We start from the raw sequence: 20000 nt of genomic DNA on the forward strand, positions 1-20000 counted from the left end.
CTAACATAATATAATAAAAATATTATTAAAAAAACTAACTCAAAAAATTAATTAATTAAAGAAGTCTGAGGCAAATGTCTTGGGAAGAAAGACAGGGAATAAAAGTCCCAACCAAGATATAAGGGAACAATGATTTACTAAGAAATTGGGAGTATGGGGGACCCTAAACTTCAAAAAGCCAGGATTGGGGAAACCAAATAGAGTACCTAGGCTGTGATAGTTATTTTAATATGTCAACTTAGCTAGGTCATGGTGCCCAGTTATTTGGTCAAACATCTGTCTAGATGTTACTATGGAGGTATTTTTTAGATAACATTGACATTTAAATCAGTAGATTTTGAGTAAAACAAATTACTCTCCCCAATGTGGGTGGGCATCATCTAATCAGTTAACAGCCTCAAGAGAAAAGGACTGGGGTTCCCCCAGGGGAGCAGGAATTTTACCCCCAGACTGCTTTTGGACTCAAGACTACAGCATCAACTCTTGCCAGAATTTTCAGCCTGTTGGTCAGCCCTGTGAATTTCAGACTTGCCAACACCAACTATTGTGTGAGCCATTTCCTTAACATAAACTCTCTCAATTGGCTGTTTGTCTGGAGAACCCCAACTAACATATAGACCATGTGAAGAAACCAGTAAGAATGATTCCAACACACAGTCATCTACACAGCCCCCCAGGGAGTGATGAGCTAGCCTGTAATTATCGGTGTCCATATCTTCTTTATTGCCCGTAGGAACAGTTATTATTATGCTCAAAACAACCAGTCAGAGGGATTATTAGTGCCTGGAAGTGTGTAAGAACACAGCCTTCCTCATTTGAGAAACAAAGGAAAAGCACTCCCCTCCATGGTGGAGCAGAGTTGGCACTTCCCCTGATGGTTTACCTTGAGGACTTTACCTCACACCAGGGTTTTATGTTTAGTTTCACACACATGGCAGCAGGATCAAAGAGAGACAAGCCAAGTGGAAGCTGTGTTTTGGGAGGAGCATCTGTGAAACATACAGCATGTCCAGACAGAAACAACCCCTGGGCGAGATATAGACTGCAGGTCTGGGCACGAGATCTACAAGGCAGTAGCCTAGGGGCCCCACTCAGTGCTCAGGACTCCAGTAAGAAAACATACAGAGCTTCTTTTAACTCAGATCTTAGGAATAGATAGAAAAATGGCTTATTATGAATGATGGAACCCACATTATTGTATAAACAATTTAAACTTTGACAAAAATAATAATGTAAGCAAAATTCCATTCACAACAAATTACAAAACTATTTACAGAGTGCTTCCGGGATTAAATGGATTCCCTCCTCACTGAGGAATGAGTGAACCATGCAGGTGTGGTGCTCTCTGGGTTTCCCTCTTGTGCTATTCTGGTTCTGTATCACCCGCTGAACTTCTTCATCAACATACCTCCAAAATGTCACATCCTTGTGCCACAGTTGTTCTAGAAATAGAGAATGTTCTAACTTTCTATTTGCAATTGCCCAAAGTTCAGAATATTCATCAACTTGTAGTTCAAACTACATCTGGTCCCATTTTGCTACTTAACAGTGAAATTCATGTTGAAACTTAAGGAGATTCATCTTCTACAGATGTGCACACATGCACACACACACTCATAATTCAACTGCGCTATGTTCTAGTAGCTAAAAGACCTCCCTCATGACCAAAGGAGCCTCTGGTTTTTCTGTTTAATCACATCAATCTCTGTTGTTTAAAGGCCTTGAGCCCAATCCTGAATAGTGGGTGTTCTTTTTTTTTTATAATAATTTCTTACTATGTTACGTTAGTCACCATACAGTACATCCTTAGTTTTTGATGTAAAGTTCCATGATTCATTACTTGCATATAACACCCAGTGCACCATGCAATACGTGCCCTCCATATACCCATTACCAGCCTATCGCATTCCCCCACTCCCTTCCCCTCTGAAGCCCTCAGTTTGTTTCCCAGAGTCCATAGACTCTCGTGGTTCATTCCCCCTTCTGTTTACCCCCTTTCCTTTTTCCCATCCTTCTCCTATTGATCTTCCTACTTCTTATGTTCCATAAATGAGTGAAACCATATGAGAATTGTCTTTCTCTGCTTGACTTATTTCGCTTAGCATTATCTCTTCCAGTCCCGTCCATGTTGCTGCAAATGTTGTGAAATTGGTTTTTTTGATGGGTGAGTAATATTCCATTATAAATATGGACCACATCTTCTTAATCCAGTCATCTGTTGAAGGGTATCTCAGCTCCTTCCATGATTTGGCTATTGTGGACACTGCTGCTATGAACATTGGGATGCATATGGCCCTTCCCTTCACTTTGGGGTAAATACCCAGTAGTGCAATTGCTGGATCAGACGGTAGCTCTATTTTTAACTTTTTAAGGGACCTCCACACTGTTTTCCAGAGTGGCTGTACCAACTTGAATTCCCACCAACAATGTAGGAGGGATCCCCTTTCTCCACATCCTCTCCAACATTTTGTTGTTTCCTGCCTTGTCAATTTTTGTCATTCTAACTGGCGTAAAGTGGTATCTCAGTGTGGTTTTGATTTGAATTTCCCTGATGGCTAATGATTTTGAACATTTTTTCAAGTGTCTGTTAGCCATTTGTATGTCTTCATTGGAAAAGTGTCTGTTCATATCTTCTGCCCATTTCTTGGTTTGATTATTTGTTTCTCATGTATTGAGTTTGAGAAGTTCTTTGTAGATCTTGGAGACTAATCTTTTATCTGTAGTGTCATTTGCAAATATCTTCTCCATTCAGTTGGGCTGCCTACTTAGTTTTTCTGACTGTTTCCTTGTGGCTGTGCAAGAAAGCTTTTTTATATTGATGAGAGTCCCACAACTTCATTTTATCTTTTGTTTCCCTTGCCTTTGGAGATGTGTCATGAAAAAGGTTGTGGCTGAGCTGTCAAAGAGGTTGCAGCCTGTGTGTTCTCCTCTAGGATTTTGATGGATTCCTGTCTCTACGATTGGTCTGTTTCATTCTTTGGGTTATTTTTGTGGATGGATTGTGAGAGGTGGTCAAGTTTCATTCTTTTTGCATGATAGCTGTCCAATTTTCCCAGCACCATTTATTGAAGAAACTTTTTTCCACCGGATGTTTTCCTGCTTTTTCAAAGATTAGTTGCCCAAGAGCCGGGTCCATTTCTGGGTTCTATTCATGTTCCCTTGGTCTGTGTGTGTCTGTTTTGTGCCCAGTACCATGCTGTCTTTGTGATCACAGCTTTGTAGTATAGCTTGAAATCCGGCAACGTGATGCCCCCAGCTTTGTTTTTCCTTTTCAACAATTCCTTGGCGATTCGGGGCCTTTTCTGGTTCCACACAAATTTAAGGGCTGTTTGTTCCAGTTCTTTGAAAAATGTCATTGGTATTTGGATCAGGATGGCATTAAAAGTGCAGATTGCTCTGGGTAGCATCGACATTTTAACTATGTTAATTATGAGCATGGAATATTTTTCCATCTTTTTGTGTCTTCTTCAATGTCTTTCAAGAGTGATTTATAATTTCTAGAATATAGATCCTTTACGTCTCTGGTTAAGTTAATTCTGAGATAACGTATGATTTTTGGTGCTATTGTAAATGGAATGGATTCCCTAATTTCTCTTTCTTCAGTCTCATTGTTCGTGTATAGAAATGCAACTGATTTCTGAGCATTGATTTTGTATCCCGCCACATTACTGAATTCCTCTGTAAGTTCTAGTAGTTTGGGAGTAGATTCTTTTGGGTTTTCCATATAGAGTATCATGTCATCTGTGAAGAAATATATCAGAATAACATCAGACCTATCTACAGAGACATGGCAGGCTAGGAAGGTGTGGCAGCATATTTTCAAAGGTCTATCTGAGATGAACATGCAGCCAAGGATCCTTTATCCAGGAAGGCTGTCATTCAGAATGGAGATGATGGAGAGATAAGTACCTTCCTGGATCAGCAGAAACTGACCAAATTCGTAACCACAAAACCAGCCCTACAGTAGATATCAAGGGGGGTTCTATAAAAGTAAAAAGGCCCCAGAAGGGATACAGAACAGAAAGTTACAATATATAGAAACAAAGACTTCACAGGCAACACGCCATCATTAAAATCATATGTCTCAATAATCACTCTCAATGTGAATGGCCTAAATGCTCCCATAAAGCACCACAGGGTTGCAGATTGGATAAAAAGACATGACCCATCCATTTGCTGTCTACAGGAGACTCATCCTCAACCTAAAGATACATCCAGACTGAAAGTGAAAGGATGAATAACCATTTTTTGCCAATGGACCTCAAAAGAAAGCTCGGGTAGCAATTCTCATATCAGACAGATTAGAGTTTAAACTAAAGACTATACTTAGAGATACAGAAGGACACTATATTATTCTTAAAAGATGTATCCAACAAGTGTACATGACAATTATAAATATCTATGCCCCCAACAGGGTGCAACTAGATACACAAGCCAACTCTTAACCAGAATAAAGAGACATATAGATAATAATACATTAATAGTGGGGGACCTCAACACCCCACTCTCAGCAACAGACAGATAACCTAAGCAGAAAATCAACAAAGAAACAAGAGCTTTGAATGCCATACTACACCAGATGGACCTCATAGATATTTATAGAACACTACACCCCAGAACAAAAGAATACTCATTCTATTCTAATGCACATGGAACATTCTCCAGAATAGACCATATATTGGGTCACAAAACAGGTCTCAACTGTTACCAAAAGACTGAAATTATTCCCTGCATATTCTCAGGCCACAATGCTTTGACATTGGAACTCAATCACAAGAAAAAATTTGGAAGAAACTCAAACACTTGGAAACTAAGAACTATCCTGCTCAAGAATGATTGGGTAAACCAGGAAAATTAAAAATCAATTTAAATAATTTATGGAGACCAATGAGAATGAAAACACAACAGTCCAAAACCTATGGGACACTGCAAAGGCAGTCATAAGAGGAAAATACATAGCCATCCAAGCCTCACTCAAAAGAATAAAAAAATCTAAAATGAAGTTTTCATATTCTCACCTCATGAAGCTGGAGCTGGAACAGAAGAACAGGCCTAACCAATGCACGAGAAAGCAGTTGATCAAGATGAGAGCAGAAATCAATGAATTAGAAACCAGGAGTACAGTAGAGCAGATCAACAGAACTAGAAGCTGGTTCTTTGGAAGAATTAATAAGATCGATAAGCCACTGGCCAGACTTATTCAAAAGAATAGAGAAAGGACCCAAATTAATAAAATTATGAATGAAAGGAGAGAGGTCACAACCAGCACCAACGAAATAGGAAGAATCATTAGAAATTTTTTTATCAACAGCTTTATGCCAATAAATTAAACAACCTGGAAGAAATGGATGCCTTCCTGGAAACCTATAAACTACCAAGACTGAAACAGGAAGAAATTGATTTTTTAAACAGACCAATTAATTATGAAGAGATTGAAGCAGTGATCAAAAACCCTGAAAAACAAGAGTCCAGGGCCCGATGGATTGCCCTGGGAATTCTACCAACCATTCAAAGAGAAATAATACCTATTCTCCTGTAGCTGTTTCAAAAAATAGAAGCAGAAGGAAAACTACCAAACTCATTCTACGAGGCCAGTATTACCTTGATCCCCAAACCAGGAAAAGACCCCATCAAAAGGAGAATTACAGACCGATATCCCTGATGAATATGGATCCCAAAATTCTCAACAAGAGCCTAGCTAATACGATCCAACAGTACATTAAAAGGATTATCCATCATGACCAAGTGGGATTCATTCCTGGGATGCTAGCGTGGTTTGACATTCGCAAATCGATTAGCATGATAGATCGTATCAACAAGAAAAAAATCAAGAATCATATGATCCTCTCAATAGATGCAGAAAAGCATTTGACAAAATACAGCATCCTTTCCTGATTAAAACCCTTCAGAGTGTAGGGATAGAGGGTACATTCCTCAATTTCATAAAAACCACGTATGAAATGCCTACAGCAAATATCATTCTCAATGGAGAAAAGCTGGAAGCCTTTCCCTTAAGATCAGGAACACGACAAGGATGCCCACTGTTGCCACTATTATTCAACATAGTACTAGAAGTCTTTGCAACAGCAATGAGACAACAAAAAGGGATAAACGTATTCAAATCGGCAAAGAAGTCAAACTGTCTCTCTTCGCAGATGACATGAGTAGCTGGTCTTCTGTTAACGTTATGTTCTTCACCCATCTTCATGACCGACATTTGTCCTCTATTACCTACTGACAGCCTACCTTTTTTTTTTACCAGTCTCCACAAAAAAAATGTTTAAGATTCATTTTATTTAATCTATATACCATCCATAGGAGAAGAGGCCTATATAGCTTCATATTTAGAGAAGAGGCCAAGGCTTAGAGAAGTTAAGAGATTTGTCCTAAGTCACCGAGCTCATAAGTGGTAGAGCCGGATATATCCTAGGAGTGGTTGGCCTGCAAAGCCCTTGTTTTCCATTTTAACAACAATAACAAAACGTCATGCCTGTACAAAGACAGGCTAAGAAGAAAGAAATGCAAAAGCAAGCAGGGAGGCCAAATTCTTGGCTGGTGACAGCAAAGGAAGAGACTAAAACTGTCACCTGTGATCCCACATGATATTACCATGCCCACACCTCAGTAAGCTGCTTCTGATGATTTGCCCTCCTATGGGGCCACACTGACACATGCCAATATTCCTCAATGTGACCTTTCTCCTAAGTCCTTGTTCCCACACAACTCGGGGCTGTGGAAGAGGCCTCATGCTAACAAAAACACATAACCTACTGCTCAGGGGCATTCAGGTTCCCATTTTCTCCCAGTAGTCCATGGAGGCAGCTGTGTGGTGAGAGGACCACCGAGTCTGGAACAAAAACCAGTCCTATCTCCACCCAAGACTGTGTGACTTTGGCCATGTCCTCTCTTTGAAACTCAAGTACTTCCTTTGGAACATGGGAATACAAAGAAGCAGCTTTCAGAGTGCTTGCGAGAGGTTAAGATAGTGGATGTCTCACTGACTGTGTGGTCAGTCCTGAGCTGGTGGACCTTGGCTCTGGTGACTGCTCCCTGGAGTCAGTTGCTGCCACCATCCAGCCTTGCAGGCCTTAGGCCTTGCCCTGACCAGTTCCCATAGATGGTGGGTGAGGGGCTCCACACTGGTATGCATGGAAGAAAGTGACTTCCGTTTTAGTCACTTGGACAAAACATACTTGGAAAATGATAGCACACACATGTGCAGGATAGGAATTCCTTATGCAGCAATGATGGGCAGGCCTGTGGACTCATGGGACCCTCACAATAACTGCAAAGGCACCAAGCATTGAAAGCCGTCAATTCTGGAACCGGGGAGTGAAAGCAGGTTCTTAGCACTCAGGTGGGAGGACTGGGCACCAGATAATTTGTCACTGCCCCAGAGAACCCCACAGCAGCTCTGCATGCTGAGAACTGGAGGGAGGCTCACTGTAAGGCCACGTCGCTTTTGCCCCACGAAAGTTGTGTAAATTGAACATCCTTTACCTCTGTTTCACAGATTCACTTTGGATTGACCTGCAAATACTGTTAATATAATGTTAAATAAATGTTAGTGTTGTCTACATTTGATCTGAAATAGTTAATAGTGTATGCACTGATACAAAGGTAAGTGAGGAAGTCTGTGGTAAATCCTTTTGTGGAAAAATAAACATACAATCACCCACTGTGTTTTTTCTAATTTCTATTTTTGGATTTTCCAAGCTGTATGCGTTATCCGTTATTTATAGATTAGAGCTTCTTAAAAGGACAGAATGAGCGAGCCACACGAGCAGTAATTTTGTGTACATTCTTTTTGTCCATATTCAAAAGGACGACTCACTACTTCATATGACAATAATAATAATGCTCTATGCAGGTTTTAGACTTCATCAGTTTAGAAGGATGCATATTACTAATTCATAATAACCAAGTGGCACAAACAGAAGTTGTTACTAGTTTATAGATAAGGAAACAGAGGCTCCCCAAGTAAATAAAGCCAGGGAGCCAGTGAAGCAGTGGGGCTGTACTGGTCCTTTCCACTCTCGGAGATAAGGACATGCCTGTGTGCCTTGTTGTCTTCCTAACTTCACAGTGGTCTGAAGACAATGAAGGTGACATTTGCCAATAGCCAGCTGCCCCTTGAATGACCTCAGGCCCGCAGCACACCACACCTCACCCTCTTCCCGTTAAATTAGGACTGTATTTCCATGCCTCAAAACTAACTCTCAAAGGCTTTCACCTTTGTACACCCTCAGTGTCCCTTTGTCATCCCGTGTGCTCAGAACACCCTGTCATCACCTTTTAATCCTGGCTACCTCCCTGGGAGGCACACGTACTTTGATCAAGGAGGGAGGAAATAGTTCAAAGCTGAGCAGCCCCAGTGGAGGCCAGCACAGACAGGTTGGTGGGGTTTGTAGGGAGACCAGCACAAATCTGGTTCATCCTGATGAGAGCTGCCTTACAGCTTTGGCCCAGTTTGGTCCTGGGATCTCCTGCAGCCTTAAGTGCTGACCTATCGCACGTTATCCCCACGAGCACAGGGATGAAGCCCAGTAGCTCTAGTGAGATGGAACATGGTCTGTGGGACATATCACCCAGTCCTCACAAGTACAGGGGGAAGCTCTGTTTTCCTGAAGAATGGACCAGGCTTCCATATCAAGTCAGTACACATGTACTTGCAAACCAGCCTTGTCCTCAAAGAGAGGCCCGATCAAGAAGGGATCTCATCTGGTTGGGATAATATGGAAATATATTGCAGAATTAGTGGTATTTGTCTTGTTTTGAAGGGATGGAGGTCGTTTACATGGAGGAGAAAGAGAAGAAAGCATTCAAGGCACGAGGAAGTCCTGACAGACAGGCAGAAGGTGGCATGAGCTGGGGTTTTGTGGGAATGGCAGGTCCACACTTTTTTTCCCCCAAGGAGAAAAAACTTTTTATTGAAGTAGAAAATACTACAGAAAAGTGCACAAATCATTAATGTAAGAGTTTTTACAAAGTAATGCACTAATGTATCCACCACCCAGGTCAGAAAACAGCACATTATCAGCATCCCAGAAGCTAGGTTCATGCCTCTCCAAAGTTAGTATTCTCATGTGTAAAACCAAGTTTTGGTTTTGCTGTCACTTTAATTTTCTATAAATGGACTCACACCACGTAGATTTTGTGACTGGCTTTTTTTGTTGAAATTTATGTGACAGTCACCCATGTTGCTATATATAACAGTTTTTCCATTTCACTGCTGTATGGAATTCTATTACATGAATATGCTTGGCATTACATTTATTTTATATTTCCTGAGTAAACTTAGGGTGTTATATCCCGAAATCTTTAAACATGGTTAAATGAATGAGGGGGGAACCCACCTGTTAAAGAAAATATCTTCCTGAACATGATGGAATGGCATTACACTAAACCATTGACTGGAAGGCCTACATGAAAGCAAGTAGAGCCACTTTAGGACCCGAGGGTTGAACTGGAAGCTGCCACACAAGAACAAAGGCCCAAATCAGGCTATAGGATAATTCCAGGAAAGACCCCACTGTCCTGCATCACCCTCAGATCCAGAGGCCTCAGTTACCTATGTGCGCTTACTTCCTCACACCCCTCACTTCTGAATTAGAGTCCCATGCGATGTGTCTGGTGGCCAGGCCCACTGCTCAGATGCCAGCACCCTGTAAGCATATCAGAAAAGCGGGGAAAGGGAGTTTTCTGGCCTCTAGGCAGGTCCAAATTTTGATCAGAGATTATGACAGGAATAAAGACATGCTGGGAAGTGTCTTGTCTATTCCCATTACATTTGAATCAACAAACCACCAGGACAGTGCAGACTTCTGAGCACTGATGAGGCAGAAAAAGGAAAAACTCCCCCACCTCCCATGACATTTCTCCTTTTTCTCTATGGGAAGGAGGTTGGAACCTTCTGGTTTGCTTGTTCTAGAAGCTCTGTCTTTGGCTTGAACACCTAGCTCTGGGAAATTCAGATTCCCTTTCAAATGACAGCTTCCAGCTTTCCTGGCTAATGGTAATGACATTATTAGTCACATGCTCACTGTCTGCATAGGACTGAGAGACACAGCAGGATCAACACCACCTGTCAGGTCGGGGATTATGCCCAGAATGTGTAATAGATACTCACTAAGACACTGCAAACTGTGTCAACAAGAACAACTCTGGTATCTGCCTAATTCACCCTGCCATATCCAGGGTTGAACATCTGGGCTTCCAGGATGCTCTGACCAGGGCCCAGGTGGGGTGGACTTGGGAGAAGAGACCACATTTGGGGTAGAGAAAGGATAAGGAGGCCCAGAACTGTCCACTGTTCTTTTTCTCTCTGACAGCTGTGCCCTCACCCTGCCCCTCATTTAGGATGTGTAGGCAGTGCATGGACAGGAGACTTCTCTCACCACACATGATACTGTAGGCAACGCTCTCTGGCTTTCAGATCTGTTTTTCTGAAGGTGAAACCTAAGATTATAGAATTTTTCCATCTTCTGCTTTTTTGGGGGGAGACTCAAATGGCCACCCTCCAATCATTCCCCACTGCCAGTCCCCTGTCCCACGTCACCATTCTGTGCTCCAGGGTGCAGGGGAAGATATCTGGTTTTACAGATTTACATTTTACAACACTTTGTCTTCCATTATTAAGTAATTCTTTGGGGTGTTCGTGGCCTGTCCTCCTGGCTAGACTGATTCCCTGGGAAGCAGAATCTTACCCTTCATCTGTAGCCCACTGCATGTAGCAGACAGGCTGCTAGGTGCTTGTAGAAATGAATGAATTGAGCATCAGTAATGATTTCTGAATGAGTGTGTGAGAAGAAATCAAAGTGCAAAACTGAGTTTGTTTTGTTGAGATATTTCTGTTTATTCCAAGGCAAAGTGAACATAGGATAAGAGTTTGATTCAACTTCAGACAGGGTCCCTAGCCTCTCTCTGCCTTCCAGACCCAAGAGATGTGACTACTAAGTAAAGTCACTCATTTGTAATAACTCTTCACAAACTAACACTTTTACATCTTCAGAGACTGTCAGTCCCATCCCTCACATGCCCTCATCTCCCCCAGCCCCACCCACTCATGCCAGCCACCTCCCAGGGCTCAGTCCTGCCCCATGGAAAGACACAGGCTTTGGAGGCAGGCAGATCTAAGTTCAAATTTAACTCTATCACTTTCTAGGTATGTGACCTTGTGTAGTTTACTTAACCTCTCTGTTCCTCAGTTTCTTCATCAGTAAATTGGATATAATGATACCTACCCCAGAGTTACCTCATAAAGCACCTGGTTTGTTACTTTCCAAACATACTTTCCCTTAGCTCCCAAACCTTCCTGGAGGTTCAAAGCCCCTTCAGATGAGGCTTAGCACACCACTCATAGTAGCAAGGTCTAACCTGCAGGACCCTCTCTTGTTCCCCAACCTCCCTCTCACACTGGCCTTCTCTGAACTGACCAGTTACCATAGCAACCTCTGGGAGGGGATCTCCCACCAGGGACTGGAGCCAGCCCCTCTCCATGCAGATGGCCCCTCCTGCAGGCTGCATCTCACCCTGTGCTCTGCTCCTCTTACTAGGGCTTGTGCCATGTCCCAGGACTGCCCCTGCTCTGACAGTCTTTGCAGCGAAGGGCCGTACTGCACCTTCCCATCCTGATTGTCATTGCCTTTCTTGTGGGCTGCATGCAGACAAGTGAAGACTACGAAGATGCCTTTCCGGAAGCTACATGTATTTTCTGTAAAAATGTACATTAGGAGCCCCTTTGGGACTTGGCTTCAGAGCTCAGAATGCTTACTTCTCATCCCTCAAGGATGGTTGTTTTCATCCACAGAGAACAAATTTGATGTTTGTAAAGTGCCACATTGTAACAGAGGGGAACCATGGCCAGAAATTGAAGGGCCCATTCTTTCTTCAGAGTGGCCACTTCTCTGAGGGTTCTTGGTGTCTTCTTTTATAAGGGGCTTAGTTATGAGGATCCAACAAAATGAGGTGGTAATGAAAATTAAATCAAAGCAAAACAAATCAAGCAGTAATTGCCAGTACTGTTAACCTCTCGGGGACTTTCTTCTGGGACTGCCAGGCTACAAACTCTATAAGAGTAGAAACTGCTGGCATCCTGTTTCGCACTGTTTCCCTCAGGCCTAGCCCTATATCTAGAATGGAATAGCCTCTCCATAAATATTTGCTGATTGGTTGACCAGTTGAGTTCCCTGTCTTTGCAATGAAGGGTTGCCTTAGTTACCTTAAGCCTCTTCTCCCAACAGCTGTAAAATGCTGCCTACTCATAGGATGGGTGCTGGGGACAGCTATTAACCTTTTTTGTTTTAATCAGAAATGAGACCCAACCAAAATGAAATGAGATTGAATTTCTTGCATGTCTCATAAACTTGGCGTGAAAGGCAATTCTGAAACAAGAATTCCAAGAATATTCTAAGTAATGGCAACATCGCCAGAAAAACATGTGTAGCTTCCCAAAGTGACCACTTTGGAAAGGATAACCCTCAATAGATGGAAATGTTTTAAAATGTTTATATGAAAAAAAAAGAGTCGCATTACTTTGCAGTGACATGAAGATAAAGAGTGTTCACCAGGAACCCCGACCTGTGCCGAGCACTGCTGAGCCCATCACATCAGTAAAGAGCTTCCCTGACATGAGGAGAAAGACCCAGGGAGGGACTCAGGAAGGACACCCAGTGTAGTAAAAGGGCCTGCTCATTAAGCCAACACAGCCGCATGTCAGCAGGCAAAACAGACAAGAAGGGAAGTGGGGTTGGGCTGGGCCAAGCATTTGATGAATCAACCCTTCCCATGGGGTGGGGATAGCCTATCTAAAACACTAGCCTCCATTAAATCCCCTATAAAAGGTTCCTGTCCTGCTGACCTGGTACTCCATACATCGCCTAACAGCCACTTGCTCATCCTGCCTGTGCATTAGGTAAGTGCCCTCCTGAGGAACCTCTTTCTCATTCTGTGTCTTGGTGATCTGAACTCATAAAACTAGGCTGTCAGATCCAGGCCGTAGGCCTGTGGTGTCAGCTGTGGGCACAAAGTATCAGCTCTGACTGGGCGTCAGGCAAACTGGGCATGTGCACTTGCGGGGAGGATGCTCTTCTGAAGCCATGGGGCTCTTTCCTTCTCCCCTGTGGCTAGCCTGGCAGCAGCTTCTTCCACCGAAGCCTGTTTTAGCAGCAGCAATGGAACCGCCCATGTGCCTTCCTGTACATCAAAGGTGTCTTATTCTTAAGGTTCTGGAAGCCTCTTTGCAGTGCTCAGAGTCTGTGAGGCCAGAATCAGGTTTCTCCTGCCAACCTGACAATGGGCTTGAAACTTGTCGCAGAGGAAGGGGCTTACATGGCAGTCCTCCCCCACCTCAGGGCCATATTTAGGCAAGATGAGTTTATAGATTTGTCTGAAGGGATCTGAAGTGTAACTAAAAAGTCATATTATTTTTATTATTTGTAGGTCAGTGGTTAAGGTTTTCCATATGATAAACAACAAAAAAACAGGATCTTTTCATTTTTCTGTTGAGGTACAATATTCTGAGTTTTGTACCTTGATGTACAAAAGCAAAGTCTGCCTGAAATTTTTGACTACTAGTGGGTAGAAAGGACACCCCCTGAAGAGCCCACCTGGGGTCTGTAGCCTTTGGCCACATTATCCCACCTTCCCCAGTGCCAAGTCTTCCTCCTTCCTGCCTCCTTCATTCTGCTGCCTCTGTACCCGGGCCTCCCTTCTCTCACGCCTTCTCCTTCCCATCTCATGGTGCTATCTCCCAGTGTCCCAGCATCTGCAGCCTTCTACCTCCCCTTGCATTTGAAACTTGCCATCTCCAGTGCCATCTCCTGGTCTCTGAGGCTTCTGCTTTAATGCACCTCCATGTCCCTTTGCCTCTTGCCCATCCAGCTGCACTCAAGACTCACTTCAAGCTATGCCCAGATCCCCGGCTAATGAGAAGGAAAATCTCTCCCTTCATTTGGGAGCCACTCCTCACAGGCCACCCACACTGTGGGCTGGCAGGATCCACATACCTATGGGCAGGCTGACCTCCCTTACAGGTACCAGCGCTGAGGACAGAAGTCACATTCAGAGGAACTTAGGACATGGAGCATTGCCAATAGCTGGTAGTCTAGCCTCTTCCTCAACACCTACCCAAAAGGCAGCAAGAAAGGGTGGAGTCAGGCCCCTGGTTTTCCTGCTTGGCCCCACCCAGGCAGGGGTTGACTATATATACTTACTGCCTGTCAGTGTTCCTAGCAGGACCCTAATACCATATGACAGGAAACCATTAGGCTGGGTAGACTGTCCACAGGGTACAGTCTAGAAGACTTATTGCATTTGGGTTAAGGAGATAAGGGCTCTTGGGTTTCTTGGTTCCCCCAAGCTGTGGGGCCTTGAGCAAATAACCTAACTTCTCTGAACCTGTTTCCTCACCTATAAAAAAGTGGAGATAATAAGTACAAGAAATGATGCATATGGAGGTGCTTTGTGAGCAGTAGTTTACATAGATGTACAAACATTAGGTATGTGTATAATAACATAATGATGATATTTAATAGCTGGCATTTAGTATAAGCCAGCATCTGCCAAGTGCTTTATATGAATTATCTCTTTTAATCTTCACAATAATCCTATCAAGTATGTACTTGATAAGATTACCTTCATTCCACAATAAGTAAACCAAGGCTTGGAAAGGCAAAGCAACCTGCCCTAGCTCACCTAACAGACAGGTGGTGAAGCTAGCATAGAAGTCCTGACTCTGGAGCCTGCTGCTAACCATGGTGTGCCCTTCCTTCCCATTCATAAAATCCATTAAGTAGGAAAGGAGGAAGAAGGAAGACCCAGACAGACCAGAAGCAAGGCTGAATATGCAAGAGAGACCTAGAAGTAACAGGAGGAAATGCTGAAGTTGATTGTGGAGCCCCCAAGGGGGCTTTGTTTCTTTCTCCAGCTTGAGTCCAAAGATGCCCCAGTTATTGCAAAACATTAATGGGATCATCGAAGCCTTTGGGCGCTACGCCAGGACCGAGGGCAGCTGCACAGTGCTCTCCCACGGGGAGCTGAAAAGGCTCCTGGAACATGAGTTTGCTGATGTCATTGTGGTATGACGTACCGGCCAGGCGGGGAGGGCGGGAAAGGAGAGATGAAACAGGTTTGCAGGCAAACGCTTTGCCTCAGGAATCTGAGCAGGCAGCCAGGCCCACCGAGCCTCCTGGCAGCTGTGCAGGCTGAGAGAGAGAAAGCAAAGGAATAGTCACAGCAGTTGACAGGCCTGGTCCTTAGAGAAAACACTTTGACTTCAATTAATTCTAATTTGGAGACAATGTGAAAGGACTCACAGGGGACAGCTCAGAGAGAAACAGAGTCTTTGAATGTTCTAGAAATGAACGTAATTGCTGCTTTCTGCTGCTTCTTAAATCTGATATAGTAACTACTTCCTATGTCTATCAGAAATTTGATCATCCATTAATAAGAATTCATTAGAACCATAGCTCTGTATCTTGCAGTTGCTCAAAAATATTAGCTGAGTGGTCACATCAGAAATGAGTTTTGGAGGGCAGGTTGGTTATTATCAGGTAGAGGTGCACTCTAGGAGCCCCTCTCCACTCCCCCAACCACTGGCAAAGCAACCCAGGGCCTTGAGTCATGTCCCTCTCTCCCTGTCTTTGGTTTGCATCTAAAGCAACCATGATGATGGTCTTAGAGACAGGAATGCATAGACACAACAGGATGCATACTCAGGGCAACTTGTGGTCCCACCAGACCCCACCCACCCCATCTTCAGAAAACACTTGAGCCTCAGTGAAGATCTCACTGAATCCCCTTGGGGCCGTGTTCCTGCTGTGCTTCTCCTGGTGTTGGACTTCCTGGAAAGAATCCTGCTCAATGCCAGGGGCCAGGGGCCAAGGACAGCCCAAAGAGTCATTATGAGCTCAATCATTCATTCATTCTTCATTGAATCTTGATCCAGTTCTCCCATAGGCCATAAATTACACCAAGCACAGAAGATACAAAACAAAAGGTGCTTTCTACCCTTGCAAAAGGGGCAGGACTGCACACTGAAAGTGATTTCGTGTTAGGGTTGATGTAGCTATGTGAGTGGTGTGGGGCACAGCACAGGTGAGCTCCCAAGTTCGGGGGTGGGAAGCCTGAAAGATGAGTGCACTGTCCCAACCACACCATCCTCAGGGGAGGGATGATGATTTGGCCCCTTCTCCACAGAAACCCCATGATCCTGCCACTGTGGATGAAGTCCTTCGCCTGCTGGATGAAGATGATACAGGAACTGTGGAATTCAAGGAATTCCTGGTCCTGGTGTTTAAAGTCGCCCAAGCCTGTTTCAAGACAATGAGCGAGAGTCCTGCGGAGGCTTGTGGATCTCAAGAGTCTGGAAGCCTCCCCACTGGGGCCTCACAAGAGCTGGGGAAAGAACAGAGCAGGAGAGCTGAAGTGGGGCAGGCTAGAGAAGGACAGCATCGTGAGGGGAGCCAATGTGGACAGAGCACACAGGCCTCCAGAGGACAGGCAGGGGCTGGGGCTCAGATCCATGGTCAGGATGTTGGCCAGGACAGGCAGTCTGAATCTCAGAGACAAGAGAGAGAGAGTCAGCAGACACAAGCTGGGGGACATGTGCAGCAGACACTGAGAGTGGGAGAAGACAAGAGACACCAGACCAGACAGAGGGAGTCAGAGAGACAGTCACAGACCAGGGAACAGGACAGAACACACCAGATAAGTGAACCAGTGACTGGAACTGGAACTCAAAACCAGACACATGCAACCCAGACTGTGGAACAGAACAGAAGCCATCACATAGGAAGACCTGGCACACAGTCACAGGAGTCTACCCATGGCCAGACCAGAGAGACTGAGGTCCAGAATCAAGACAGGAGCCAGACAAGCCAGACAGTAACAGGAGAACATGTTCAGACACCGGGAGGTGCCACCCAGGCTGTGGAGCAGGACAGAAGCCGTCAGATAGGAAGCCCTAGCACACAGCCACAGGAGTCCACCCATGGCCAGACGAGAGAGACTGAGGTCCAGAATCAAGACAGGAGCCAGACAAGCCAGACAGTGACAGGAGAACATGTTCAGACACTGGGAGGTGACACCCAGGCTGTGGAGCAGGACAGAAGCCGTCAGATAGGAAGCCCTAGCACACAGCCACAGGAGTCCACCCATGGCCAGGCCAGAGAGACTGAGGTCCAGAATCAAGACAGGAGCCAGACAAGCCAGACAGTGACAGGAGAACGTGTTCAGACACCGGGAGGTGTCACCCGGGCTGTGGAGCAGGACAGGAACTGTCAGATAGGAAGCCCTAGCACACAGCCACAGGAGTCCACCCATGGCCAGGCCAGAGAGACTGAGGTCCAGAATCAAGACAGGAGCCAGACAAGCCAGACAGTGACAGGAGAACATGTTCAGACACCGGGAGGTGTCACCCAGGCCATACAGCAGGACAGGAGCCGTCAGATAGGAAGCCCTAGCACACAGCCACAGGAGTCCACCCATGGCCAGGCCAGAGAGACTGAGGTCCAGAATCAAGACAGGAGCCAGACAAGCCAGACAGTGACAGGAGAACGTGTTCAGACACCGGGAGGTGTCACCCGGGCTGTGGAGCAGGACAGGAGCCGTCATATAGGAAGCCCTAGCATTCAGCCACAGGAGTCCACCCACGGTCAGACCAGAGGGACTGAGGTCCAGGGTCAAAACAGGTGCCAAACAAGTGAAGTGGTGACAGGAGAACACATTCAGACACAGGCAGGGTCACAAACCCAGACACACACCCAGACCATGGAGCAGGACAGGAGCCAGACTGCAAGTCACATAGGGGATAGAGATGAGGGACGGACCCAGAGGCAGTCAGGCAGAGGTCACAGATGGACACCAGTGAGCCATTATGAGTCAGGAGAGAGAAAGCTGGAAGGACAGGCCCAGGCTGGGGCAAGCACTCTGACAGGCAGACAGGACTGGAGCACCACTCACCCAAGGTACAGTGTGACAGGCAGGCAAGGAGAGAGAGAACACACAGTGGTTACCCAGGAGTGGGTAGATGACCACACAAGGGAGATGGAGATCCCAAGGCAGGACCAGAGCAGCCTGCATACTGGCATGCCTTCAGCCCAGGGCCAGGAGGCAGCCCAGCCAGGAGGGAAGCGAGGCCTCACAGCCAGGGGGCTATATTCTTACTTCAAGAGCAACAATCCATGAATGTCCCAGCCCCAGACTCCAGTGCCCAGTACTGGAAGAAGACAGCTGCAGAGGTGTTGGCTTGTCCTGCCCTGACCAGTCCAGCTGGCATGTCTCTGGACATTAGTTCTTAATCATGGTGTTTCTCTCTTAGGTCTTTCTCAATGAAGACATTTCTGTAAGATGCTTTTTATCCTAAATTCCTCTCTGAGCTGCTCTGCTGTGCTGACACCCTCAGAACAGGAAGACACAGAGCTGTCACCCATTTATGCCAAATTCTCCTCAGTTTATGGGGGTTTCAGAGCTACTTTTATCTCTTCCATCTGTCCATTGCCCCATCTATCTTAATGCACCAATAAAACCTTCCTATGTAACTGGGTTCTGTGTCCCTTTCAATCACTATTGACATGGTGGGCTAAGGGCTATAGGACTGTGATGATGAATTTGACATGCCCCATACCCTTTCATCTGGTTGAGAAAATATTGCGCAAGATTCCCAGAATTATAAAAACATGAAGAGAGTAGATATCATATTTTTATACTTGGCAGAGATGGATCAGAAAAGTTTTCAAACAAAATGTCTTTTTGCAATGCCCTTAAAAAACAAGCAGGATTTAGGTAGGTAGGTAGGCTCTAATTTTAGAGTGTTAAGTCTCTGTTCACATGTAAGTTCACATAGGAAGGCCAACTTCAGGTTACTAATAAATGGAGGAAGGCCACTGGAGACTGTGTGGGTGAGAAGGGAAAAGCATGTGCTCCCAGGAACTGAGCCAGGAACCAGAGCCCTGGCACCTCCTCTGTGTCAGCCCTCACCTCTCATTATGTCTCACCCACTCGACATGAACAAGTTACGGGGTAGAAATTCTTAACTCTGGTTTATTGTAATAATTATCTCAGAAGCAGTTTTTATTTTTTTATTATAATAATATTTTTTATTATATTATGTTAGTCACCATATAGATTTATCCACCTAATTTCAGAGAACTGGGTCCACAGGTTTCAAGTGGAGCCTATGAAAATTGTGTAAAAACTATAAGGGGACTTCTGCTTCTGGCAGTGTGGCAGACTAGATACTCTGAAGGGCCTTCCACAACAAAATAACTAGATCCTGCATAAAGCATATTTTCCATTTCATTTTGGTTTATAGGAAGTAAGGGCAATCTCCAATGAGAAAACAAAGATGTGTTAGGGTGATTAACAACCTATAGGCAGGGGAGGAGTTATGGTGGTGGAGAAGTAGGAGGACCCTATGCTTGCCTTGATCTTGACGCAACTAGATAAATATCAACTCATTATGAACACCTAAGAAATCTATGTGAAGATTGAGAGAATAAACTGCACAACTAGTGGGAGAGAAGAGGCCACATCATGGAAGACAAGCGGTGCAGAGAGATGATTTAGGGGAAAAAAGAGTCATGGAAGCTGCAGAGGAGAGGGGGCCCTGATCAGGTGGAAAGGACAGAGAAAGAGAGAACAGGGCACGGGCATTGCACAAGAAAAACACTTCCCCAAAATCACTGACAGAGAAAACGAAAGGGGCTGATTATTGCAAGTTTTTATAAGCAATGGAGCTCAAAGTCTGATGTTTTAGAAGTCCACACCATCACCAGGGTGGAGCTTGGTGGGTGCAGAGGCATTCCTGTGGAGAAGGAAGGTAGAGGCCAGGAGCAGGAAGCATGGTCTGAGGATCCCCTGGGTCACACCAGGAGAGACAGTTCCCCTTCTTGGAGAGCATTTGGGAGAGATGGCATGGCCTCTCTGGGTACAAAAGAGCCAGTGAGCTCTGCTCATTAGCATAGGAGCAGAGACACCTCCTGAGGAGAGCCAGCCTGGAC

At 44.9% G+C, this 20000-nt stretch overlaps 1 protein-coding gene and 1 long non-coding RNA gene across 2 annotated transcripts in view; one reads left to right on the forward strand and one right to left on the reverse strand.

Moving 5' to 3' along the window:
- LOC103667490 overlaps positions 1-15190 on the reverse strand; it is a 29499-nt gene extending 14309 nt beyond the window's left edge. Inside the window, exon 1 of the long non-coding RNA XR_005833996.1 lies at positions 15089-15190. This is a non-coding gene — a long non-coding RNA (uncharacterized LOC103667490). The remainder of the gene's footprint in view (positions 1-15088) is intronic.
- On the forward strand, positions 14861-18451 carry CRNN (cornulin). Its single transcript, XM_008695767.2, has 3 exons — positions 14861-15077; positions 16198-16915; positions 17552-18451. The coding sequence occupies exons 1-3, from the start codon at positions 14940-14942 to the stop codon at positions 18184-18186; spliced, it is 1491 nt and encodes a 496-aa protein (XP_008693989.1). The 5' UTR covers positions 14861-14939; the 3' UTR covers positions 18187-18451.
- The last annotated feature ends 1549 nt before the right edge of the window (positions 18452-20000 follow it).

This window comes from Ursus maritimus, unplaced genomic scaffold (assembly GCF_017311325.1).
Source record: "Ursus maritimus isolate PB19 unplaced genomic scaffold, ASM1731132v1 scaffold_12, whole genome shotgun sequence".
NCBI classification, from domain to species: Eukaryota; Metazoa; Chordata; class Mammalia; order Carnivora; family Ursidae; genus Ursus; species Ursus maritimus.

Excerpts from the sequence above, each read along its gene's own strand:
- CRNN (XM_008695767.2), top strand. The coding sequence starts at position 14,940 with ATGCCCCAGTTATTGCAAAACATTAATGGGATCATCGAAGCCTTTGGG. Across the intron at positions 15,078-16,197 it reads AGTTTGCTGATGTCATTGTG|AAACCCCATGATCCTGCCAC; the intron begins GTATGACGTACC and ends CCTTCTCCACAG. Across the intron at positions 16,916-17,551 it reads ACATGTTCAGACACCGGGAG|GAGAACGTGTTCAGACACCG; the intron begins GTGCCACCCAGG and ends AGACAGTGACAG.